The 17,489-nt window shown below is 37.7% G+C and overlaps 1 protein-coding gene across 1 annotated transcript in view; it reads right to left on the minus strand.

Annotated features, from left to right (window-relative positions):
* Positions 1–450: 450 nt before the first annotated feature.
* Positions 451–17,489, minus strand: part of C2CD6 (C2 calcium dependent domain containing 6) — a 137,852-nt gene continuing 120,813 nt past the window's right edge. Inside the window, exons 16-18 of the mRNA XM_006080530.3 lie at positions 7,850–7,924; positions 3,260–6,832; positions 451–808 (exon numbers count right to left, since the gene is read on the minus strand). Of these exons, the coding sequence (XP_006080592.3) occupies positions 518–808; positions 3,260–6,832; positions 7,850–7,924 (3,939 nt within the window). The 3' untranslated portion in view covers positions 451–517. The remainder of the gene's footprint in view (positions 809–3,259; positions 6,833–7,849; positions 7,925–17,489) is intronic.

Genomic DNA, 17,489 nt, shown 5'->3' on the forward strand with positions numbered 1-17,489 from the left:
TATTAAACCTGTTTTTTATTATCTTTATAGTGTTAAAAGCTGTAGTATCAGATGATATTGAAATTAATAGATATTCTACAGGCCCAGGGAGTTGCATACTATTGAATCTAGAGCTCAAGAGTTAAAGTATATTCATACCAAAGGCTAAACATACATAACTTCAAATAGAGACCCTGAAACTGGGTGGTCAGGGATAATTTAGAGCACAGCCAAGATTTGGGAAATAATAGTGGAAAGGGGAAAAGCTGGGAAATAACACTTTACTAATGAAGACATATTTCTGAGTTTGTTCCCTAAGGTTCATAAACAAAAACATTTACATCAAAAGTGTTTCTTTTTCATTTTAATTAAAACAAAATGGTTCTAACAAGATGAAATTTGGTTACTGATTCCTATCACACAAAAAGGACTGATCTCCAAACCATTTTGCTAATTGGAGAAATGCTATTCTTTTGGCCTCACATATCATTCTGAACTGTTTAACATTTGGATAATATCACAAATGAGCAAACATTTTTCAATATTCTCTTTTAATTTTTTTTTTTGGCCGCATTTTATGGATTTCATACTCTGGGATTGAATCATTTATATGAACTAAGCCTGCTGAAACCATTCGAGGACTTGTAAATTTTCCAGTGTAGCTCTCTCCTCTTTTGTTAACCTCTGGAGCAGTATATGGTCTTGCGAAGCGTTTGAACTGATTATGGCTATCATCTGGGCTCTTTTCTAAAAGCCTTGCTCTTGATTTTGCATTTTCAAGATGCTTAAATGAAGTCACATGTAATTCCTCAAATCTATCCGAACAATCCTAAACATTAAAATAAAAGATCAGGTTGGTGAGTTAGATTTCTTAAGAGTACATTTTAGATTTACAAGGACTAAAGTTTATAATATCAACAAAGAATGAGAGCATTCAAATGTTTTATAGATGGTCCCTAAATTCAGACCCTACATTCAACGCCTGCCATCAGATATCATAGAAACCATACTTAAAATAATCTTATTGTTTCAAAGAATCTGTTGTTTCAAAAGAGATGCAAGATATGAAGCTGGAAACCAGAAATCTTAAGGGAGCTGTCTTCAGGGGTCAGACTCCTAGGCAAAGCCAGCCCTAATTCTCCTCTAATTTAGCTCTTCCCCAACCCCAAATATAAATTATGAACTCATTTCACTTTTTAAATCATCTAAATATTCTTTAAAAATTAACACCTTCTTTGATATATCCAACACACACATGCAAAGCTCAGCATCTATTGTTATGTTTATTGTGATTTTTGTTGTTATTCAGTGGCTAAGTCGTGTCTGGCTCTTTGCAACCCCATGACTGCAGCATGCCAGGCTTCCCTGTCCTTCACTATCTCCCAGAGTTTGCTCAAACTGATGTCCATTAAGTCTAAAATATTAAAAATTTTTGTGGACATTCTGAGACTAAACAAATTTTACATTTAAGAAAGTAACTGGAAGGAAATATGCCATAATAATTTTTTTTTAAATGATGGTTGTTTTAGGGTGGTGGGATTATGGTCTTTGTTTTCCTTTTTTTTTTTCAAATCTGTATAATATGACCACATTAAAAATATAATCTCTAAGTACCCATAGAAGGGTATGGAGTCATTAGCCATTTCTCAGATTAGCGTAAACTTTGCAGTTTGAGCAGTTTGTCACTTAAAACCTTGTGCCCCAAGGGAATGGCCACCCCATAAGCCTGCTTTGATCTGGTGAGAAGGTGGGAGTAGATTAATACAGCTGGCAAGTTAAAAGAATTTAGGCAGGACTAAGAAGAATTAGGGCAACCTAACACAAACATAAACATAATTTCTTATTTTGTTTGGAAAAGTGATATTAAAGATTCCACTTATCTGAAGGAGCTTCAGAAAGTCTTCCCTCTCCAAAAACTATGAACACCTTTTATTTCCTTTTTCCTGTACACGCACACACACACACTCATTAAATTACTGAATTTAGAAAAGAGAAATCCAAAGTTGAGAGAATAAGCTACATTGATATTTACCCTGTGACTGATTTGCCTTACTATTTACTAAAGCTAATAATTTGCTTTCTATTTTCTCATTCAAAGATGGTTATGCACGTCAAATTATCAACATTATGTCATTTTAGAATTTGTGTTTTCCCAACTGTGGGTCATGCCTATTTATATAGCCTATTTATATATACTAACAGAGAAGAACAATGTTCCATAAAATTAAAATAAGTCCCTTCCATTCTAGATTTTAACTCTGCTTTTGAATCGTTTGTAGAAAGTCAGGTAGCAGAGGTACCTTCCTAATTGTTTTATGTTAGTATGGCACCCCACTCCAGTACTCCTGCCTGGAAAATCCCATGGATGGAGGAGCCTGGTAGGCTGCAATCCATGGGGTCGCTGAGGGTCGGACACGACTGAGCAACTTCACTTTCACTTTTCACTTTCATGCATTGGAGAAGGAAATGGCAACCCACTCCGGTGTTCTTGCCTGGAGAATCCCAGGGACGGGGGAGCCTGGTGGGCTGCCGTCTATGGGGTCACACAGAGTCGGACACGACTGAAGTGACTTAGCAGCAGTAGCAGTAGCAGTATCAAAAATAGATTTGAATTCTCATGTTTCTCAACAAGGCAGAGGGGTGGTGATGGAAAAAAGAAAAGAGTAGAAGCTAAATTAAACTGTAATTCATAATTCAAGAGACTAAATTCTGCATATCTCTAAGGCTTAGAAGAATAACTGGCATGTAATAGGAGCTTCATATTTGTTTTAAAAACAAAGAAAATTAAGTGATCTGAAAAAAGACTATATACTTATATCTGCATGAAAAGACAATCCCAGCCTTTCTGTAGTATACAGCCACTGCCCGTGGTTGCACAGGTTGTGGCTGCATAACAGCCCCTGGCTGAGGGGTCAGTCAGGGCTGAAACAGCTGGTCTTCCGTACACATAACTAACTGTGTACCCTGTGCAGGCTGTGTCAGCCTGGAGTCGGCCTGAAGGAAAGAGTACTTTTTTCTAATTCATGATCTGGGGCGGGGGGTCCCTTTTATCTATTTTATACAAAGGCACTAAGTATGTTAACAGTCCCTTGATTTTCTGACTACCTTTTGAATGAGGCAAAGTGATATTTGAATGTCAGAATTTTTTTTAAATTTGGAGGTCTGTATATTTTAGGGCAATTAAGGTTACACACATACTTGCATGAAGACACATACACTCTACGTTATCTAAAGAACTTTGCCAAATAAAGAAATAAAAGACTTAGAAAAATATTATTACATGTGTAGTTCTTCTTGCAGTCCAATGAAGCAACGTCCTTGGAACAGATTTTCTTAGATGGATTCCTGTGCTGGGCAGTGTAGTTGGTAATACACTAACTATCTTGTTAGATGACTTTTTTTGTTTGCTGACACAATCTCTTTCTTTTCGGACCTTGGGCTTTAGATTTTCTCTCTTTAGTACTTCCGGGAAGAGAGATGGTTTTGAGTTTTTCTCAGCTATCAAAATTTTAAGCAACTGTGATTCAGGCACCCAGGCATATTTTTCGTTGCAAAGTTCATTTGGTTTGGTGTAAAGGGTTTGTATTTCTTCTTTGTAATGTGCAAATATTTCTAAATGTTGTTTTTTATTATTGTTGTTATTTCCTTTCGATCTCTGACAATACTGGTCTTCTAACTTTGATTTCTCTCCAGCCTCTGAATTGAGGCAAGTTAGATTATTATTTTGCCTGGAAGGTAAAGTGAATTGGTTTACATATTCCTCATCTTCATTTGGCATCTTGCAATTAGGAATTCTTTGATATGGTGACAATACCGCTTCAGGTTTTTCCTGTACCATCAACTTATAGGTGTTACTGTGATCCTTTTTGTCAAGAGACTTCATTTTTAGTGTCTTTTCAAAGCAAGCCTTTGATTGAATTATTTTTGATTTACCACTCCAATTATGTTGCTCTTGAGTCTCTGTTTTAAATTCAAAATTTTCTTCATGAGGAAACTGCATGAAACCATGTTCTTTCTTTTTTTTCTTAGGCACTGTATCTGTAAGTCTTTCTGAAGACTTATTTAGTGGAATCACCTGAGTGTTTTTGTTGGAACAGGGTTTTACTTTAATTAATCTCAGTGTTTTAGGTTCTTGAGAATGTCTTTTCTGTTCCTGAATTATTGGTGGATTTTCTTTAATATTTTCTAAGGAAAAAACTTCTTTTTCTTCCTTTTTGGTCAACTCTGTTTCTACAAGTCTTTCCTCAGGAGCTTTTTGTAAAGTGGTTTTCTGAGCAATTTTTGAATATTTATTTTGCTTGTCTGAATGCTCCGCCACAAACTGATTTTCATCTCTTAAAGACAAATCTGGGTTTATACATTTTAGTGGTGTGGAACTAAAATTAACCAAATTTATGTGCTGGCTTATCCCCTTTAATTGCCTTTCTGTGATTAGTCCTGATTTTGACAGTTTTTCTATAAAAAGGCTCTGGAAGTGTTTGCTTAAATCAGCCTTTAGATGTAAGATTTCATTTTCTGATAAAGCTATAAGATAGCTTTGTAGAGATTTACTTAAGGGATATTTCATGTTTATTTCAAGTCTACCGCCAAAACTCCTGCTTGAAGTATCTTGCCCTAACTCCTGGAAAGATACTGAGGCACTTTGAGCTCTTAGAGAAGATACTTTTGAGCACATAGGGTCAGATTCTGTCTCTTTAAATAAACTGTTATCTGAAAGGTTTTTCAGGAAATAGTTTTGGAGAACTTCATTTAAAAAAGATCTTAGTTTTATTTCCAAATGTTTATCTATGAAATGATGATTAAAATTATTTACAAAAGACATGATTTCTTTTACAGTTTCTGAATATTTCTCCAGAAAAATATTTTGCCCTTTTGGTTCTACTTTCTCATTCATCAAATACAGATTTTGATAGATTTTTGGTAAGTCTTCTTTGGTGATATGTCCTGATTCTGAAAGCTTTTCTACAAGGTAATGCTGGACATGTTTACTTAATTCAGATTTTAAATTTTTTATTTCTGACTCTGAGAGTTCTTCTAGAAATATACGCAGCTTTGGATTCAAAACAGGTTTTCTGTCCAATTTGTCTGCTTTATCAAAATTCTCTTCGATTTCTTCAAGGTCTTCTGTCTTATTTGGAAAAGGATGTTGAATTAGTCTTTCTAATTCTTTTTCTGGTGGTCTGTTTTCAGATTGATTATATTTGAAAAAAAAGTTAAATATGTTTTTCAAAAAAGATTTTAACATTATTACATCAGAGTCATTAAGTTTACCTGTTAATGAGGTACATAAGTTTTCTAAAGTAGAACTTGTATCATTTTCTTCTCTATCAAGTCTCTGACCATTATTACTTGGCAAATCTGATTTTTTATCTGGTGTTGACTGGTATTTTGAATCATGTGGGGATGTATTTTGGCCTTTGTCTATGAATTCAACTCTTTTAAAAGAAGAAGTGGTTTCTTGGTGAATGATGGCTGAATTCTGGTCTGAAAGAGGTTCTGCTTTGCCTCTGATTTCTGAATACTCCTCTGTGGAATCCTTTGGCTTTTCTTCAGCAAAAGCTGTCTCTGTATCCAGCAAAAAACCTTTCTGGTATTCTTTATCTAATTCTATCACTTTGATTATCCCTGATTCTAAAAGAGTATCTACAGGAAATGCCTGTATTATCTGGCTTATAACAGAATTGGCTGGTGGAAATTCTATTTCATTATTGCTTTCTTCATAGTGGGGAACTAGAACACTGGAAGAGAGCGAACTCTCCCAAGCTGTGGGTAACTGCCTCTGCGAGTCTATCTGTGTTTCACTCGCTTCTTTCACTCCTCTTGCCAACTCGGAGAAGATCGGTGCAGTGAATATTTGCTTTATAACATAATCATATACAAGGCTATTCAAATCTGGTTTGGAGCTAGATATTTCACTTTTTGAATGTTTCTTTTTGAAACTACTCTTTTTTTTAGTTGGAAAATCTATCTCACCAGGCTGTAAGTGTTTTTCAGAGACAGGTTCCTCTTCTGCCTCAGGAGAATTTCCTGGTCTGCCTTCTGAAAGTGAATCTGGGGGAATATTTTTAATTATTTGACTTAAAAGAGACTTTGAATTTAAAATGCCTCCTTCTGAAAGCCAGTTACTTAAATCTTGACTTTTTTCAAATACTTTATCTTCTAAACTACTTGGTTGTTCATCATGGATAACCAGAAGTGGAGAACTGTAACTTTTCTTTCTTGCTTCAGGGTCCATAGAAATACCTGGTGTAGAAAATAATCTATCTGAAAGGTCTTGCAGATTTTTACTTAAAATTGACTTGAGCACCATTGATTGTTTTAAATTTTCTATGTTGGAAGTAAGACTTAATGATTTTGAGAGGCGACATTTATGTACATTTACTTTTCCAGTCACTGATGAGTCTCCCTCAAAGTTTGGTAAAGAAACATGTGGTAGTCTTTCTTGTAACATATTCTTAGTGTCTAAAGTCTTTATTGTGGTGATACTAGGATGATGAGCTAAATTATTCTTAGTGTCTAGAGTCTTTATTGTGATGATACCTGGATCATGGGCCACATTATTCATAGGGTCTGAAGTCTTTACTGTGGTGATACCAGGATCATCAGCTAACTTATTCTTAGTGTCTAAAGCCTTTATTGAAATGATGTCAAGATTATGGGGCCAGGTTTTACTAGCAGGTCTTGCAGTTTTTGAATGTGTTGGGTAAGGAGGATCTTGATCTTCATGCTCTATAATCTCTGCACTTAAAATATTTCTACATTTGAGCATATCTTGGTCTTTCCTTTTTTGAACTGACATTTTGTTGTTTAAATTCCTTAGAAAAGGATCAAAACCATTCTTGATGTTGAATTTCTGGAATTATAATATTTAAAAAAGGTAAGAAATTCTGAAACATTTGAAATTTATAATAAAATTTCTACTTAATTTTCTGTAAGCAATCTTCCAATTTATTCATCTTCCTACCTTTTTACCAAGAGAAAACCAACTTTAATTATTTTAAAATATTTAAAGTTGGAATAATAATGAGGATCATAGTGCAAATTTTTCAAATTCCTAATTCTTATACTATGTTGTGTTCAAGAGCTTTTTGCTATCTGAAAGATTTTGAACACTTAAAAGGCACTCATCAATAGTTTTTCTTTAAGAACTCCATTTCCAGTGTTAGCTGAATTTGCTTAGACAAAAACTAACATCATAATCTAAGTCCTATCCATATAAATATTTTAGTAGCAATGGGGGTAACTTTTTTAAAATGCAAGGCAAGTAATAGATATTCCATTAAAAGTATTCTCTAAAGATTGATTTGGGAGCATAGATCATTTGAGAATTTAAACAATGATGTCCTTAGTATGTTACAGTAGAATCTTGCTGTTTGATAAATATATATGCCTCCCTCAGATACTGTAGAAAACAGTACAAAAAGTTCCAAAGTACAGCGAAATGTCAGTGTAATAGTTACAGGCAATTTTGTAGCTTTGAGATTAGGCTATTCTATTATTGAAGTAGCCTTTCAAAATGAAGTCTCTTATTCAAACTCTTTGTTCATACTCCCATTATTCAATTTAAAAGGCAAAATTTGAAATAATCAACCTAGTATTTGTTTTAGTTCATATGGTTTTCAAATGTTAATTGATACCCAGGTGACAGCATCAGAATCCTTGTTTTTTTAAAAAAATACAAATTCCAGGCTCCATTTCCAAATTCAGATTTATTAGGTCAGAGGTGGGACCTGGGAATGTGTATTTTTGTAAAGATAGGTGAGTGTTTCCAATGGGTAGTCTGGTTTTGGAACCACTGAATTACACAAAGTATTAGAGAAACCTACTATTAAGTATAATTGCTATTGGGATAAGAAAACTCAGGACTCACCTGATATGCTGGTTTGAATTCTGTATATTCTGGGTTGAAACACGGTGAAATGTATTCTTTTGGTGAGAAAACCACCTTATAAAAAGAGAAGTTTTAATTTTAGACTGCTTGTAATGAAAGGATATTTCCCAAGATAATTTTACTCATTCAATAGTTATTAAAGATAGTAAACATTTTAAAAACTAAAGAAATATTTTCCTTGTAACTACTGTAATTTGCTAATAATCAAAAGAAGTTTATATCAGACATATATAATAATCTTCACTTCCCTGACACTACAATACTCTATCGAATCTGTAAAACCAAAATAATGCTCATCAACTTTAAGCAGAAACAAAAGTAGAAAAGAAAACAGAACTGTTAAAGCAAATTTAATCTAGTTTTAAAAGGTTGTGAAATGCTTTAGATAATAAGTGGCATCTGATATTATAGTGAGACAACAATTTCAATGACTCTCAACCTGTAATTGTTAAATGAGTAACTACTGCCTAAGGAAACACTTTATGCTAAATCAAGGTGTTCAGGAAAATTACAGAAACACTGAATTTTTGCAGATGGAAGACACTTTGTATGCGTGTGTGCTGTCACGTCCAACTCTTTGTGGCCCCCTGCTCTGTAGCCTGCCAGGCTCCTATGCCCATGGAACTTTCCAGGCTAGAATACTGGAGTAGGGTGTCATTTCCTACTCCAGGGGATCTTCCCAACCTAGAGACTGAACCCACGTCTCTTGCGTCTCCTGCATTGGTAGGCAGATTCTTAACCACTAGCACCACCTGGGAAGCCCAGAAGACACTTCAGAGATAATCAAGACCTACTCTCTGTTTTACACAAGAATCTGCAGTTGAAGTTATTGCCCTAAATTACCAGATTAAATCCTAGGCATTCTAAATTTTCATCCGATGTGCCTACTACCACACAATGAAAACTGCAGTGAAAGACAATGGTGCTTTGAAAATGTCATAAGATGCATGTACACCTCCAACTCATTAATGATACTATCTCTTTGCAGAACACTTAGTATTATAAAGCACTTTTCTATACACTGTTTCCTTTAGTCTGTAGCTGCTTCATTATATATCAAGTCAGTTAAAATAATTCAATGAATGACGCTTTCATAAGAAATACTTTTGGCTTAAGTATTTGTTAATATTAAGCAGTCATAACATGACTTTATTCTTATATCTTCAGCAGTTTCCCATGTTATGTTATTAACTACCCTTAGACACTGACTTTAAATGATTTCTCCAAGTATCTCAGAATTCCCCAGTACAGTTTCTCTCCTCCAGAAAAACATGTCTTAATTTGGAACTCTACAAATACATCTCATTCTTTTCCACACCTGTTCTTTTGCTCATTTTATTTTTCTTTGAACTTTCCAAAATCTCTCTTAAAAAGTTTAAATTCTAACATTTGAAAGTTTGTTGCTTTAAGTCAATTTAGTAGAAAAATTAAAGGTAAATGAAATATGTCTGACAAGGAAGTGGAAGAATAAGTAGTAGGAAAAAAAAATTAAAACTCCCCCTAATATATAAGCATGGGAAAATATATGAAAGGATACAAAATGTTAACATTGTTCTCTTTGTGACCCCATGAACTGCAGCACCCCAGGCTTCCCTGTCCTTCACTATCTGAGTTTGCTCAAATTCATGTTGAGTCAGTGATACCATCTACCCATCTCATCCTCTGTTACCCCCTTCTCCTTCTGCCTTCAATATTTCCCATCATCAGGGTCTTTTCCAGTGAGTCAGTTCTTAACATCAGGTGGCCAAAGTATTTGCGTTTCAGCTTCAGCACCAGTCCTTCCAATGAATAGTCAGGATTGATTTCCTTAAGGATTGACTGGTTTGATCTCCATGTTGTCCAAGGGACTCGCAAAAGTCTTCTCCAGCACCACAGCTCGAAAACATCAATTCTCTGGCTCTCAGCCTTCTTTATGGTCCAACTCTCACATCCGTACATGACTATTGGAAAAAGCATAGCTTTGACTATATGGACCAGCAAAGTGATGTCTCTGCTTTATAATACACTGTCTAGGTTTGTCATAGCTTTTCTTCCAAGAACCAAGTGTATTTTAGTGGCTGCAGTCACTGTCTGCAGAGATTTTGGAGCCCAAGAAAATGAAATCTGACACTATTTCCCCAAATACCCTCCAGGGAAGCTTGCCTGTCACACAGAGCATGCCTATACAGCCAACATACTCCTTCATTCACAAACATAAAGCAGACCAACAAAACTCATCAGATATGTGAGGAAAATCAGTATATGTAAGTGAAGGATCAATAAGAATAAACAGAGCTAACCCCAGAGTAAATAGAGCTATTTCTGAGGAATGCAGGGGGGAGAATGACCCTTGGAAAGATTCAAAATAGTATCCTCAGAAATATTTAGAAGGGCATTGATTTCCACATAGCTATATAATCAGTTCAGTTCAGTTGCTCAGTCGTGTCCGACTCTTTGCGACCCCATGAATCGCAGCACGCCAGGCCTCCCTGTCCATCACCAACTCCAGGAGTTCACTCAAACTCACGTTCATCGAGTCGGTGATGCCATCCAGCCATCTCATCCTCCGTCGCCCCTTTCCCTCCTGCCCCCAATCCCTCCCAGCATCACAGTCTTTTCCAAAGAGTCAACTCTTTGCATCAGGTGGCCAAAGTACTGGAGTTTCAGCTTTAGCATCATTCCTTCCAAAGAATACCCAGGGCTGATCTCCTTTAGAATGGACTGGTTGGATCTCCTTGCAGTCCTATATAATAGGCACGTCAAATTTAATGTATACATAATAGGATTCTAGATTACCTCCCTGCTCCCCACTTCCCTCAAAAAAAATAATAAAAAAAAACCCCACAAAACCTTGGCTTTTCTCTATTTTTCCTCATCTCAGGTAATGGTGCCACCTCTACTGAACTGTTAGACCAGAAACCTATCTCAACCTTTCTTTCCTCCTCTTCATGTGTAAGCCAGCATTAAGTCCTATGCCTACTGCCTTCAAAATATATTAAATATCCAATCATATCCTACCACCACCTACTAACCCTACAGCACAAGTCACCATCATCTCTTCCCAACAAGAGTCTCTTAACTAGTCTCTTGCTCCCTGTGACACAGACTGAGAGTTACTTTCCCAAAATACATATTATTTCAAGAACCTCAATATTTTAGGAGCAAAAATGTCCCTTACTCAAAAAGCTACATCTTCCAGCCTCCTTTAAAAGACAGGAGTGGCCATGTAACAAGGTTCTGGCCAACTACATATAACTGAAAACTGTTGGAAGATGCTTCTAAGAGTATATCTTAAAACAGAGGCAGACTGAGCTGACAGGTACTTAGTCAACCTTTATTCCTTTCTTCTTCCTGCCTGGAACACATCATGATTCAGTACAGAGTTCATTTAGTGTTACTCTATACTAACATGCATATGCTGACAATAGATTCCAGAAAGAAAGGACATGTGGGTCCAGGATGACATCACAAAAACCACTGCACTACTATTTAAAGCAGTGTTTCTAAATTTTTGTTTATAATTCTTAACTGATTCAACAACTTCCACACATACTGAGTCTATTCATCCACAATGGAATGAAGGTAGAAATCAATAATAGAAGGAAACTGGAAAAATAACAAATATGAAGAAAGTGAACACTTGTAGCAATAAGTACACTCAGTGCCCAGAGCTTGATTTACAAATATTCTCTAGTAAAATAACCAGGACTCCATGTAGAAACTATTGATATTATGACTGGGTAAGAAAAATTCAGTATAAGCCTGGAACATCATAGAGCACTAAAAACTATGAAAATGCTCAAAAAATAAAAGGATAGGGGCATGTCATTGGGACACAGGACACACTGAAAGTCCCAATGGCCAAAGCTTGAAAAATTAATACAACAAAATACATAATACCATAGATTATAATCATATATATATATATATGGCTATACTCATGAAAATAAATTATATAAATAAATGAGGGAAACAAATATTTCTCACAGAAGAATTTTTTTAAAAAGACATGTAGATACTCCCCCATCCAAGAAGTAGAGCTTAATTCTGGCCCATCACCCACCACCCTCACACATACACCCTTGAGGGTAGGCTAGAGTTAGGAACTTACTTCAAAAAATCTGAGCAGTGAAAGCGAAAAAAACAGTAACTGCACAGTGGAGAAACCTGGCAATCAAGACCTAAACAAGGTGGGGGGTGAGGGGGAGGCAGTCCTAAGATGGCAGAGGAATAGGATGGGGAGACCACTTTCTCCCCCACAAATTCATCAAAAGATCATTTGAACACTGAGCAAATACCACAAAACAACTTCTGAACGTTGGCAGAGGACACCAGGCACCCAGAAAGGAATTGTCTTTAAAAGGAGGTAGGACAAAAGATAAAAAGAGAAACAAAAGAGTTAGGGGTGGAGACTCGTCTGGGGCGGGGGAGGAGTCTTAAAAGAGGAGAAGTTTCCAAACACCAGGAAACCCTCTCACTGGCAGGTCTGTGGGGAGTTTTGGAATCTCAGAGGGCAACATAACCAGGAGGAAAAAATAAAATAATAAAACCCACAGATAACACACCTAACTGCAACTCCCAGTGGAGAAGTAGCCCAGATGCTCACGTCCACCACCAGCAAGCATTGCTTAGGGTAAGGACTGGGCCTGAATGCCCTCAGGGCAATCTGATGGAGCTAACGTGAGATAGCAACCCAAACCGTGGGATAGCCAGAGAGGAAAAAAAAAAAGAAGAGGAAAGAGAGAGAGAACTTTCCTGCGAAAAGCTCTAACCTAAGGCACTGCTGGAGAAGGTGATGACACCCCACTCCAGTACTCTTGCCTAGAAAATCCCATGGACGGAGGAGCCTGATAGGCTGCAGTCCATGGGGTCGCTAAGAGTTGGACACGACTGAGTGACTTCACTTTCACTTTCATGCATTGGAGAAGGAAATGGCAACCCACTCCAGTGTTCTTACCTGGAGAATCCCAGGGACGGGGGAGCCTGGTGGGCTGCCGTCTACGGGGTCGCACAGAGTCAGATACGACTGAAGCGACTCAGCAGCAGCAGCAGCAACGCATTGCCAGCCCGCTTACAGAACAAAGGACTGAGCGAATACCAGAGGAGACTTAGCCAGCTGCAGACGGCCCATCCCCTGCCGGAGGCTGGGAGGCAGGCAGGTGACAGCCAGAGCCAGAAGGCAAGGGGCAAACTCGGCCCCAGAGATGGCATCCCCTACCAAACTGCGAGAAGGCTTCCAGTTGCTAACCAAGTCTTCCTGGGGTCCTGGACGGTTGACATCCATCAGGAGGGTCACAGCCAGAGATTAGCACCCCAGAGGAGACACAGCACACCTGAGATGGCACTCCTGCTGCACACCCACGAAACCGAGCAGCTGGGACTGAGAGGTGATAAAATGCACCACCCAGCTGGGAAGAGTGCACTTGCCAAGCACCTGGTTGCCTGAGCTGCTCCGACCTGGGAAGGGCACAAAACCCAGGCCTGACAGAGTCTGCGCCTTTGTGGAGTACCTGGGAACCTGAACCTGAACGGTTTAGATCTGGGAAGTGTACGCAGCCCAGGGCTCGCCTTAGGCAGTTCCCCCGCAGAGCAATCTGGAGCCTGAGCAGTGTAGACCGGGAAAGCACACACGCTGTGAGCAGGTGCAAACCCAAGGTGGCCCAGACACTGCGAGCACTCCCCACACATGCCAGTGATATTTGTTTGCAGCATTCCTCCTTCCCCACAGCACAATTGAACAAGTTAGGGTAAATAAATGACCACCTTCACACTTGTGTGAGGGTGGACGTTAGATACTGAAGAGACTTGCAAACAAAGCCAAAATAAACAAAGAAGAGGGAATGGCTTTGGAAGTGACAGGTGCAACAGCTTAAAACCCTATAGTTAGCACTGGCATTGGAAGGGACCTACAGACCTTGAGAAGAAGTGTAAGGTGGAACAAGGAACTATCTGAAACTGAACTGACCACACACTGCCCTCAACAGCTCCAGAGTAATTCCTAGATATATTTTACTATTATCATTGTTTAATTAAAAAATTTTTTTTATTTTTAAGTTCTTTATTACTCCTTTAATTTTCATTTTTAAAACCTTCTATTACCTTGAAAAAAAGACCATATTTTTAAAGCAAATTTCATATTTTTTATATATAACTTTTGTGATTTTGTTTTTTTATATTTTAATATTGTATTTTTGAGAGTCTAACCTCTACTCTAGATTTTTAATCTTTGCTTTTTGGTATTTGTTATCAATTCTATACCTTTAAGAATCCAATCTTCAGTACACATTTTTACTTAGGAGTGTAATTACTGGCTTGATTGCTCTCTCCCCTTTTGACTCTCCTTTTTCCTCCCCCAGGTCACCTCGATCTCCTTCCTCCCCCTTCTCTTCTCTACTTAACTCTGTTAATCTCTTTGGGTGTTCTGGGCTATGGAGAAAACTTAGGGAACTGATCACAGGCTACACTGGTCTGTCTCCTTTTGACTCCCCCTCCTCTCCTCTTGGTCACATCTCCTTCCTCCCTCTTTGCTTCTATATGGAACTCCATGAACCTCTCTGTGTGTTCCAGACTGTGGAGAGCAAACAGGGAATTTATTACTGGCTAGACTGCTCTCTTCCCTTTTGATTCCCCCTCTTCTCCTCCTGGTCACCTCTATCTCCCTTCTCCCTCTTCTCTTCTTCATGTAACTCTGTGAACCTCTCTGGGTGTCCCTCACTGTGAAGAATCTTCACCATTAACCTAGATGTCTTATCAGTGGAGCTATATGGATGGAGAAGTCTTGAGGCTACTATAAGAATAAGATGGAAAGCCAGAGGCAGGAGGCCTAAATCCAAAACTTGAGAACACCAGAAAACTCCTGACTCCAGGGACTATTAATCGACAAAAGCTCATCCAAAAGCCTCCATACCTACACTGAAACCAAGCTCCACCCAAGAGCCAACAAGTTGCAGAGCAAGACATACCAAGCTAATTCTCCAACAAAGCAGGAACATAACCATGAGCACAAAAATACAGGCAGCCAAAAGTCACACCAAACCCATAGACACCTCAAAACTCACTACTGGACACTTCATTGCACTCCAGAGAAAAGAGATCCAGCTCCACCCACCAGAACACCGATGCAAGCTTCCCTAACCAGGAAACCTTGACAAGTCACTCGTCCAACACCATCCACAGGGAGGAACCTCCAGAATAAAGAGGAACCACAAACTTCCAGCATACAGAAATTCTGGCCACCCCAAACACAGCAACCTAAACAAGATGAAAAGGCAGAGAAATATTCAGCAGGTAAAGGAACATGATAAAAGCCCACCAATCCAAACAAAAGAGGAGGAGATAGGAAGTCTAACTGAAAAAGAATTCAGAATAATGATAGTCAAAATGATTCCAAATCTTGAAAACAAAATGGAGTTGCAGATAAATAGTCTGGAGACAAGGATTGAGAAAATGCAAGAAAAGTTTAACAAGCACCTAGAAGAAATAAAAAAGAGTCAATCAATAATGAATAATGCAATAACTGAGATCAACAGCACTCTGGAGGAAACCAACAGTAGAATAACTGAGGCAGAAGATAGGATAAGTGAGGTGTAAGATAGAATGGTGGAAATAAATGAAGCAGAAAGGAAAAAAGAAAAAAGAATTAAAAGAAATGAGGACAACCTCAGAGACCTCTGGGACAATGTTAAATGCCCCAACATTCTAATCATGGAGTCCCAGAAGAAGAAGGCAAAAAGAAAGGCCATGAGAAAATACTTGAGGAGATAATAGTTGAAAACTTCCCTAAAATGGGGAAGTAAATAGCCACCCAAAACAAAGAAACCCAGGGAGTCCCAAACAGGAGAAAGCCAAGGCAAAACACCCCAAGACACATATTAATCAAATTAATGAAGATCAAACACAAAGAACAAATATTAAAAGCAGCAAGGGAAAAAACAAGAAATAACACACAAGGGGATCCCCATAAGGATAACAGCTCATCTTTCAATAGAAACTCTTCAGGCCAGGAGGGAATGGCAGGATATACTTAAACTGATGAAAGAGAAAAACCTACAGCCCAGATTACTGTACCCAGCAAGGATCTCGTTCAAATATGAAGGAGAAATCAAAAGCTTTACAGACAAGCAAAAGCTCAGAGAATTCAGCACCACCAAACCAGCTCTCCAACAAATGCTAAAGGATCTTCTCTAGACAGGAAACACAGAAAAGGTTTATAAACTCGAACCCAAAACAACAAAGTAAATAGCAACGGGATCATACTTACCAATAATTACCTTAAATGTAACTGGGCTGAATGCCCCAACCAAAAGACAGAGACTGGCTGAATGGATACAAAAACAAGACTCTTATATATGTTGTCTACAAGAGACCCATCTCAAACCTAGGGACACATACAGACCGAAAGTGAAGGGCTGCATAAAGATATTTCATGCAAATGGAGACCAAAAGGAAGCAGGAGTAGCGATACATGTATCAGATAAAATAGACTTTGAAATAAAGGCCATGAAAAGAGACAAGAAGGACACTACATAATGATCAAAGGATCAATCCAAGAAGAAGATATAACAATTATAAATATATATATGCACCCAACATAGGAGCACGGCAATATGTAAGGCAAATGCTAACAAATATGAAAGGGGAAATTAACAGTAACACAATAATAGTGGGAGACTTTAATACCCCACTCACACCTATGGATAGATCAACTAAACAGAAAATTAGCAAGGAAACACAAACTTTAAATGATACAATGGACCAGTTAGACCTAATTGATATCTATAGGACATTTCACCCTAAAACAATGAATTTCACCCTTTTCTCAAGTGCACACAGAATCTTCTCCAGGATAGATCACATCCTGGGCCACAAATCTAGCCTTGGTAAATTTTAAAAAATTGAAATCATCTCAAGCATCTTTTCTGATCACAATGCAGTAAGATTAGATGTCAAATACAGGGGAAAAAAACTATTAAAAATACAAACATATGGAAGGTAAACAATACGCTTCTGAATAACCAACAAATAACAGAAGAAATCAAAAAAGAAATCAAAATATGCATAGAAACATGAAAATGAAAACACAACAACCCAAAACCTATGGGATTCAGCAACAGCAGTGCTAAGGAGAAGGTTCATAGCAATACAAGCCTACCTCAAGAAAAAGGAGAGAAATCAAATAAATAACCTAACTCTACACCTAAAGCAACTAGAAAAGGAAGAAATGAAGAACCCCAGGGAGAGTAGAAGGAAAGAAATCACAAAAATTAGGGCAGAAATAAATGCAAAACAAGCAAAAGAGACCATAGCAAAAATCAACAAAGCTAAAAGCTGGTTCTTCAAGAAGATATATAAAATTGACAAACCATTAGCCAGACTCATCAAGAAACAAAGGGAGAAAAATCAAATTAACAAAATTAGAAATGAAAATGGACAGATCACAACAGACAACACAGAAATACAAAGGATCATAAGAGACTACTATCAGCAATTATATGCCAATAAAATGGACAACTTGGAAGAAATGGACAAAATCTTAGAAAAGTATAACTTCCCAAAACTGAACCGGGAAGAAATAGAAAACCTTAACAGACCCATCACAAGCCCAGAAACTGAAACCATAATCAGAAATCTTCCATCAAGG

This window comes from Bubalus bubalis, chromosome 2 (genome assembly GCF_019923935.1).
Source record: "Bubalus bubalis isolate 160015118507 breed Murrah chromosome 2, NDDB_SH_1, whole genome shotgun sequence".
Taxonomy (NCBI): domain Eukaryota; kingdom Metazoa; phylum Chordata; class Mammalia; order Artiodactyla; family Bovidae; genus Bubalus; species Bubalus bubalis.